General features: G+C 37.7%; 1 protein-coding gene across 1 annotated transcript; it reads left to right on the plus strand.

Annotated features, from left to right (window-relative positions):
• The first annotated feature begins 3,251 nt into the window (after window positions 1-3,251).
• LOC131534063 (cerebellin-4-like) lies at window positions 3,252-5,951 on the plus strand. Its single transcript, XM_058766712.1, has 6 exons — window positions 3,252-3,346; window positions 4,337-4,419; window positions 4,548-4,631; window positions 4,810-4,863; window positions 4,961-5,095; window positions 5,261-5,951. Exons 1-6 carry the CDS (start codon window positions 3,252-3,254, stop codon window positions 5,545-5,547), a joined length of 738 nt encoding a protein of 245 aa, XP_058622695.1. The 3' UTR covers window positions 5,548-5,951.
• Window positions 5,952-8,489: the final 2,538 nt, after the last annotated feature.

Consider the following 8,489-nt stretch of genomic DNA (forward strand, 5'->3'; position numbering starts at 1 on the left):
CTGTGCATCAACACACGCCAAGTTTTTTTTTGCGCTACCCCATCTCCACCCCAATCATTAGTGCTGTTTCCTTCTGTCTTTGACAGCACATATAGGACAATTTTGAAATAGTGCCATAAACACAATTTATTTCAAGGACCTATGTTTGTTTTCAAGTACTTTCCAGGCCTTGGATCCATGTGTCTGAAATTCAAGTACTTTCAAGAAGCGTGGGAACCCTGCTTCCTGTTTCAGTTAAATTGACGTCAACACATACAGTAGAATAATGGTGCATTTCAAGGCACTTCAGTGGATTTTAATGTAAATTTTTGCAGTTACAAGGTTAACAGGTATATTTGGAGTGAGATCAATTTCTCTTTCATGAGATTACTTCCTCTTTTTGACCGGGTTTCGTTTCTTCATGTCGTAAACTCTAGGGTCAAGGCCTCTAAACCGGGATGTTTTTAGTGGCGTGACACTCAAAGGAAGATTGTTTTCAGCCACTGCATTTATCAACGTGTGATCTTTCGTACGATGGGATTGGCATCATATGAATGTTTGATGAATAACACGTGAACTCTGTCGTAAGACGATTTGTACACGCAGATCTGCGCTTGATTCTAGGTTAGATTGATAAAAGATACCCATTGTGCTAAAGATATGAAGACCAAACATCAGGGTAATGCTGAGCATTGACTTATGCATTCATCTATACAGTATATACCTTCATATTAGAGGCTGACATTTTTTCGGGATTCCCACGGGTCACGGGAATCCTGCGGGATGGGAAACAAAATCGCTACGAATCACGTGATTGGGACGGGACAGGAAAAAATGTCATCGGGAGTGGGCGGGACCGGGATGATACACAAATATACCTTTTATATAAATAAACTATAAACTGTATATTTTAATTCTGAACTCAGTTCTAGTTGCCCTGTCTCGCTCTCCTCCTGTTCGCTGTGGTGTGGCTGCGTGAATGACGCAGTCTGTGACGGACAGATCGTTAACGGCTGGTCTATGTGGTAATACACACATCATTCATCGACAGTGGCGGCTCTGGGGCTGGGCTTGACGGGGTTATAGCCCCATCAGAAACTTGCTTAGCCCCGGCACAGCCCCACCAAGGATTTCCTAATGATGTTCCTGTTTTTTAACTGTGGTGTCACTCTCATTAACATTGAAAAATAAATATTAAAAACCTAAAAAAAAAAAAAAAAGGTGCCTGTTATGTGGCCTATAAACAATTAATAATATGAGGGAGGGTCGAGCAACTCAAGCAAGCAACGGGCAAAGTTTGCGCAAGACGGTGAACGTCACTGTAGAGAAAGTGAAAGTAAAAAAACTGACGGTTAACGCTGCAGTAACGGCGCATATTCTCTCCGAGGCACCGAGAGACGAATCTAATTTAACATATGCTGATAACGGTATATAGCCGTCTTAAATTATTCCCTTAATATTTCTCTTGTGGCTCCTAAAGTGAAAAACACGAGACGAAACGTATTTCGCGTTAAACAGGTTGTTTTTGAAAATCGGTGCATGAAATAAAGCTGCTCTGAATTTTCATTGATGACTGCAGTAATAATAATTATAGTCATATAATTAATTGTATAAATTAATAGACCTGTTTTTAAAAAGAAAAAAAAAACTTTTCAATGAGAAGTAAACGAATAGCCTATCACAGCGCATCATGCGGTGATGCGCTATGAAATTATTGCCCCGCAATAATTTCATGTATTTTAATAAGAAAAGTAATCTAATAATAATAATAATAATAGGCCTAATAATAAGAAGAATGTAACAGGCCTACATTAATTGGAAATGCTAAATCCTCTTAATATTGCCAATTTTTTATGCTTTTGACAATATCTCTGGCTATATACATGATACGATGCAAATCAGCACGGGGAGGTTATCACCCGCAATGTGTGCCCGTGTGGAAATTACTAGATATGTGTAAAATAAAAATAAAAAATAAAAAAAATAAATGTAACTTAAATGAATAAATAAAATAAAACAAAACAAAACAATGAAAAAAAAAATCCCAACTTTCTTTCTTTTCTATATTCATTCATAAATTATATTACTTTGTAAGTGTCATATTTGGCAGTTGGCATTAGAAGTTATTAACAGTGGCAAGTTTAATACCACAGGAAAAAAGTTAAATATGCCTTTTTCGAAGCTGCTGTATATAAAAAACTGATAGCTAAAGTTAGGCGTTCATTACTTTCTCTCAATTTAATTAGTTTTTTAGCACCCCCTCTGAACTGTTAAGCCCCCCCTTAGCACCCCCAACAAAAAAATCCTGGAGCCGCCACTGTTCATCGACCTCAAATATGGCTTTTCATCTGAAAGATGTATGTAGTAGCAACTTTACATGGTAATATATGATGTTAATCTAGAGAAATGCGCGCTATTGAAGTGTTTGTGTGGAGAGTGGAGCTGAATAGCGGCTCGCTGCAGGACAGGCGCCGGCGCGCTCACTTGCTCTTAAAATATCCGTAATTTTTGGTCATACAGATAAAAGTAGCCTAATATACATCTTTCGAATCTGTAAAGACTCGTTTATTTGTATACACTCAGAATAACAACGAAACGTTGCGCTTTAAAGCAAACAGGGTGCGCTTCAGGTCTCTGAGCGAGAAACTTCGAAACTCCGTCTTTGAAAAATATATCTATAGAGAGTGAAATGTCTACTTTCAAATGAAAAAAAAAAACTAAAAAACTAAATTCAAATAGAAAACATGTGTGTTAGCATGGATGATTTACATAAAATTTAATGTGTGCAATGTAGCCTACACTGTGCATAAACTGGCTTTCAGTTCAATATAATAACAAAAAAACTACATTTTGGGTTTTTATTCAACTAAGGTGGGCACGCTGTGATCTGTACTATATTTTTACTGTAACTGACAGATTTCGGCCAAAAAAAAATGTATAAAAAAAAAAAAAAAAAACGGGAGTGGGAGGGAATGGGAGTAATTTTTCCGGGAGTGGGCGGGACGGGATTTTTTTTTGTGGGAGTGGGACGGGAGAGGTTTCAAAATGCACTCCCGTGTCACCCCCTACTTCATATGTAAGGTTGCATACAGTGTTGTATCACAAACAGCACTCAAGTATATACAGTTCAGTAAATGGATGTGAAGAAGGTTTAGTCAATTTTGTGTGAATGCATCTGAAGATCTGGCCTTCCCTTGTGTCTTAAACCACAAGGCAAAACCGGTTTGGTCAGTCTGTGGTAGTCAGTGATCATTCACTCTTAGGTCTGAAGAATGAAGGACTGTGATCAGAAAGAGCACATGGTGATTGGATCAGTCTTTGATCAAGTGATTAGCTTGAAGGAGAACAAAGCAGTTCCTGAGCAGAGGTTGTGCGGAAAGGAGTTTTGTCATCTTGACCACTGTTCACTACAATGTGAAAAGTTGTAAATCAGGTTAATAATTAATATTTTATATCATTGAATTGAACTTGGCAAGTTTTTTGTTAAATAACTTGTATTGAATAAGGCTGTATACCATTTATTGTGTTCTAAACATGTAGCCTGTCATCTTCAGTATATTGTATAATGTAGTTGTACAGTAATAATTAGAAAAGATTACATTTTTGTTCTTTTTTTTTTTTATTGTTTTTTAATCCATGCGCTGTTGATATAGGATGTTGATGCATGTGGGGAAAATAACAATCAAACTCCAGCAACATTTGTGTCATGATATCAGTCACCACAGAAATAACTGTCAACTCATTCTTTAGTTAAAGCAGTAAACATTCAATCATGCTCTATTTCAGTAGTATTCTCACAAAGCTTTAACAACATATATGTAAACATTAATGGCTGATTTTGTCTCTGTAAATGTACATCCAGATGCACATGGATACCAGAACGTGTTGTGACAATCTATATCAATTTAAAAAAGATGTTATTTTCTGTTGTGCTCAACATTGTGCCATAAACACTGTGAATAGAGTTAAACATCTACTGAACCCAGACCACCCCTTTAAATACGATTAACAATTAACTTGAACTACTTTTTTATCTGAAGCATTATAAATCAAGCACAAAGGACAGTAAATCAGGGACTATAAAAGAGCATGAGGGTCTGTGGGGATGACAGAGCAAGAGCTGGACACGAACATCAGTGAAGAATGAAGGGTTGGTTATGTACGCTGCTGCTGCTGGAAAGCTTTGTGTTTGTGGTACAGCAGCAGGTAGATGGAGGACTCGCTGAGAATGAGATCAGTCAACAGCTCAGCAATGAGGACAGAAGACAGAATCCACCTCAGACAGACTCTCTGAGAGATGAAGCTTCGACTGACAGCCAACAATACTGCCATCTGAGCTTCCCTGACATCCACGCAGCACTGAGAGAGCTGACCGCCACCGTTACAGAGCAGAAAGCCCACATCAGAGCCTTAGAGACACAGCTGAGAGAAGAGCTGATGGTATCTTACCAGAACATTCAGTCTTTTATCAGTGATTCTCAGAGTAAAACAAAATTGTAATACACTGCACAATTTAAATGATAGTGTAATACTGAGTGTGAACTGTGTTATTTCTCTGCTTAAATAAGCCTTAGAGACACGACTGAGGGACGCAGAGAAAACTGCAGAACAACAGACGGTCATCCTGGAAGACCTGAACAAGAAAACTGATGGTATCTTACCAGAACATTCACTCTTTTATCAGTTTCTCTCAGAGGAAAACACCAGTGCGATACACTGCATAGTGTAAATAATAGTGTAAAATTGATTAGTCACTGTGTAAATCGTGTTATCTATGTATTATAATAAGCATTTTAAACATCATTTAACACAATCCTTATTCCTTCACAGAAATTTCTAATCTTACTGAGAGTCAAGTGGAGGAGCTGAGAAAGGAAAATAGAGGTGAAGAAGTGTGTTTGAATTATATTAAGTTCATTGTTTGCATCCTCAGTGTAAAACAGTAATATATCACAGTATTGCTTATGTTTTTCAATCACAGACAGAGAGATAGCATTTTCAGCTGCACTGATGGAGTCTGGAAACAGTGGACATATCGGTCCTTTCACCACTGAAATCACACTAACCTACAGGAACGTCTTCACAAACATAGGGAACGCCTACAACCCAATTACAGGTAATTATCAATGACAAAACTCAGTTATAGTAACGAGAATCCTGCTCCATTCAAACCTCTCTGCAGTTGTGTAATGTGAAAAAGAGAATCAAATGATCTGTTGTTTCTAAACTATTATGCTGTGCACAGCTGATTCTCTTCTTTATCTCTTGTTATTTGCTTCAGGTATTTTCACAGCTCCACTGAAAGGAGCGTACATGTTCAACTTCTCTGTCTATGGTGGTGGTCATCCCTCAACTGCATCAACTGTCTTCATTGTGAAGAACGGAGAGAAGGTGGTTACAGCACATGCTCATCAGGCTCAGTACGTTGTAAACTCCTCAAATGGAGTTGTGTTGATTCTGGAGGTTGGAGATGTCGTCTATGTGAGACTTTGGTCTAATAGAAGGATATTTGATAGCCACGATAACCACAACACTTTCAGTGGTTACCTACTGTTTCCCTTAAAATAACAGGAGCTTAGCAGAGTGTGATTCCAGTAAAACTGAACCTTTAGCGTATGATTTAACATCATGAAGAATCATTAACATATGAACCTGTATTAATGATAGATTACTGTATGAAAGTCAGTATAATATGCTATACTCATATGTTCAGAGCAGTCTATACATGTACACACTGCATAAAGAGTTTCAGAGTATATCTTCTTCCTACATTAATAAGAGAATAAAGAGACATTATTGTTCCACTTTCATTTTATCATGTTCTCAAATATTTCCAGTAGTACAGTAATATGTTAGATCAACAATTATTGCTTTGAAGTCATGATAGCATATAACAAGTAATTCATGACATGCAGTCTTCATGTCATTTACAATCTTTGTCTCTAAAATCAAAATTGTTTTGTATTAAAAATAAACAAGTTTATGTTTCTGTCACAAACTCCTTATTCTTATCAAAAGCTCATTGTACATTGATCTCAAGTCTCAAACCAGGCTTCAGACAAGGACTCAAATGGCTCGTTTCCATCTAGCGGTACGCTTCAGTACAGTACGGTATGCAATTATTTAAGTTTCCATTGTCAGAAGTTGTGAATGGCACTAAAATAGTGAACCGTACCATACCACTTTTTTGGGGGTACCTAGCACAGTAGTCTGGTACCTAAAGGGTGGAGCTAGACTCACTGAGGATCAGGGTGTAGCGTCTCGAATCATACTGTACTGTACCGTACTGCTCGGTGGAAGTGAGACAAACAAGCCTGATTCCTTAAAGGATTTGTGGGACAAAGGGAAAGGTCTTCCAATGTAACAGTATATAGTCCAGTATCTAATGTAACACTAGATCGAAGACTAGTCCCATTTCCATTCAGACAGTACAGTATATGGCAGGGGTTCTCAACTCTGGGCCTCAAGCTCCATTTTCCTGCAGAGTTTAGCTTCAACCCTAATCAAACACACTTGAACAAGCTCATCAATGTCTTCAGGATTGCTAGAAAGTTACAGGCAGGTGAGTTTGATCAAGGTTGGAGCTAAACTCTGCAGGAAACAGGACCTAAAGGGCCAGAGTTGAGGACCTCTGATATATGGCAAGCAAGCCAGTGAATTATGGCCAGTGTGGCTTAGAGGTAATCCATTACCCATTTGTAATATTTCCACTATCCACCTCGTGTGTTCACAACAATTAGCCCTCACCCTATACAAAGATAAGCCCACAACAATAAGTTTGTATGGAGTGCTGTTGTGCAAGATATGTTTACAACTGTTTTAAGCAAACAAAGGATCCTTTATATGCTTACCATTCGTTAGAAAAGCTATTTTTGTATATATATACAGTATATTTTTAATGTCTTATATCATTTGTAAATTTCTCTAGATTGTTTATGTTTGTAATGTAAGTTAAAAGTGAAATGACAAGGTTGTTCTGTACATTATTTATATTTGAAATTTAAGTTATTTGTAAATGAACAAAAGACAAAAGTTGATTTTTGTAAATAAAAGTAACTTTTCGGGAATTTTGGGGGGCGGGGGGTGGTGTATGTAAATTATAACTTGTAAATGAGAATAAATTGTTTCAATAACATAATATTTGCAACATCAGGAAAACCACATAATTTCAAATTAACAGTACATAAAACACATTGGGGGGAAAAAAGATGGACGCTTTCATTCAGCTGAGCAGAGAGACCCTGGTGGTGCTGCTGGACCTGGATGGTTCAGTGCATGATGCACGACCTGCCTCTTGTAGGGAGTGATGAGGGGGAGTGGGTGTCGGAGGCATGAGGCCGTACACGCCCATACACTCGAGATGCACAGAGATTTTCGGGTACGGGATATTTCTGATTACACACATTAGACGTGTTCAGAGATTTTCAGCATACCAGCGAGCACTGAAATAATGTATTTTTTCATTGAATGAATTAAATATTAAATGCATATTTGAAACACAGTAAGTGTTCACTCAGATCAAATATTTTAAGGCAACGGCTAAGTGCAAATAGATATACATTTTATTTATACTTAGTGAAAATATTTTCTTAGCGACATGCTATTTACATTAAGTGCAAATAAAGATAGATTCTATTTACACTATGTAAAAAGCAGTATTTTCTTTGCAATAAGTGTAAATAGTAGTGCTACATAGTAGTAGATACTATTTAGTGCAAAATGGCAGATATTTGGAGAGGGGTCTGGCTGCAGACCTGCAGGCAAGTGGAGCTCCACTCTTGAACAGGAAATATGTCACCTCCACTTGAATTAATCAAGATGGCGTCGCTGTGAGTTCTTCAAACTTTAACTCAGGTAATTTTATCTTATCATCGCTACAGTGGCGAACTGAAGCTGTTCTAACGTGCAGTGCAAGCAGAACGCACAGGGCTTGGGTGAAATTATGCACAAAAAGATGAATAAACACGATGGAATTATACATTTCTGGCGAGCAATGTTGATGTCTCTCCAATGTTAGCTGATGTTGCATGACGGCTAGCATAGGCATAACCTGTTAAAGTAACGTAGTGAATAATGAAAGAACATGATCGTTTTGTATGTGTATGCGTTTAGCATTTGTTGTATAACGTTAAAAAGTCATATGAAGAGGTTGTTTTCACATTTAATTTTTCACTCACTTCCAGGGATAGGATTACTATGGAGGATGGAACACTCTTCACATTTTAAATGTATGTTGCCACCTTAAAATACAAAATCATTTTACATGTGACATTGACACATAAGTGTCTAGTATTCCTATTTTATTGTTCTGTTATTCTGTTGTTTGACTTTTTTGTTTCAGACCAAATTTTACATAGGTGCAGATTGCCATGCCGTGCTGCGGGGCATTACCACTGCCCCTATTGTTCACGAATAGTTATAAGGAGAGTGGACATGGAAAGGCATTTGTTCTTGTGCTATAAACAACTAACTTCACAGTCTATGGAGCCTGTCCTGCCTTGTGCCGCCCC

This window comes from Onychostoma macrolepis, chromosome 03 (genome assembly GCF_012432095.1).
Source record: "Onychostoma macrolepis isolate SWU-2019 chromosome 03, ASM1243209v1, whole genome shotgun sequence".
Classification (NCBI taxonomy): domain Eukaryota; kingdom Metazoa; phylum Chordata; class Actinopteri; order Cypriniformes; family Cyprinidae; genus Onychostoma; species Onychostoma macrolepis.